The 1,274-nt window shown below is 29.7% G+C and overlaps 1 protein-coding gene across 1 annotated transcript in view; it reads right to left on the bottom strand.

Moving 5' to 3' along the window:
* LOC108693946 (CUGBP Elav-like family member 2) overlaps positions 1-952 on the bottom strand; it is a 560,873-nt gene extending 559,921 nt beyond the window's left edge. The window contains exon 1 of the mRNA XM_018203179.1: positions 920-952. Coding sequence (XP_018058668.1) covers positions 920-939 — 20 coding nt within the window. The 5' untranslated portion in view covers positions 940-952. The remainder of the gene's footprint in view (positions 1-919) is intronic.
* Between the last annotated feature and the right edge of the window lie 322 nt (positions 953-1,274).

The raw sequence follows: 1,274 nt of genomic DNA, 5'->3' as shown, positions 1-1,274 counted from the left end.
TATATATATAAACAAAAAATCATATATTATAAAATGTTTATACAAATATGAAGAAAAATGAATCTTCATGATGAAAGCTACAGCATACGGAGTTATATGAGTAAAGACTTGCATAAAAGTAAAGATTAGATAACAGCTTGCATTCAAACTATTTGTGGGTAAAACCCTCATTTATTTATTTGTTATTATCATATTAACTGCACTTTGAAATATAAAATATCAATAAAGAGTTCTACAAATACAAATATTGTAAACACTTCTTTTCATTATTTATGTACATATATTGCTATAATACTATACATTTAAGTTATAAATCTATTTATCTAAAATATACAAGAAAATTATAATTCTTCAAGCTCTTAGGCCGACAATAAATGAGAGACGGTAATCTGTGTTACCAAGTCTTTAAATACATATCAAAATATGCAGTTTATGCATATTTTGATATGTATTTAAAGACGTACGAAACGTACAAACTATATATAAGGTTTTTTTCTATCTATCTATGGTCCGGTTTTTCATTATCTGGTTAAGCTTAATGTTTCACCAAATGAACTTCATCCATGACATCATCACAGATGAAATCCATTGGATAAAACATCAAATTAAGCTTAATTACAATTAGTTAATCGAGTAATGAAAAATTGAACCTATACAAGACTATAGGAAACTAATATATATTCATAAATGTGAAAATATGTAAAATTTCAACAATATCTTATTTCATAATTCATAATACGTAACCATATGACTATATATGATATAATAAGAATGAAAAGGTTAAAATCTTATAGCCAATTTATTTAGAGAAAGTAATCGAAAGTGGTCTAAAATTAAGTGAATAATAACCAATTATTGCAAGATTTTAATTGTTTCTCGATTAGATAGTTTATCCATCAAACTGTTCATGACAACTCACCAATATGACAACAGGAACATAGAACAAGTCAGAGTAACAATAGGCTCAATTGTATGTTGTATCACTCGTCCAAGGACTTGGTTTGCTTTTCATAAAGCCGTCATCAGTGCAGGACGCATTCGTTAATTGCTAGCAACAGGTGACGTCGGTCATATCTGTACTGACATTTAAGTCACACACGGAACATTGTGATACACGCGTGTTCGTGTATCCATATACAGATAACACTTCGTTAAAAACAGCGCGAATTCCGTCTCTCGGAGCTACTCCTGAAACAATTAATGCCAACTAGATTGTTCAAAATCACCAACGTAACACGCGATAAGCCACAACTAGGCAAAGAACTCTGGAGCAT

This window comes from Atta colombica, unplaced genomic scaffold (assembly GCF_001594045.1).
Source record: "Atta colombica isolate Treedump-2 unplaced genomic scaffold, Acol1.0 scaffold111, whole genome shotgun sequence".
In the NCBI taxonomy this organism is placed as follows: domain Eukaryota; kingdom Metazoa; phylum Arthropoda; class Insecta; order Hymenoptera; family Formicidae; genus Atta; species Atta colombica.
The sequence above is the reverse complement of the archived record's forward strand: the minus strand, read 5'-3'. Positions and strand labels throughout refer to the sequence as shown.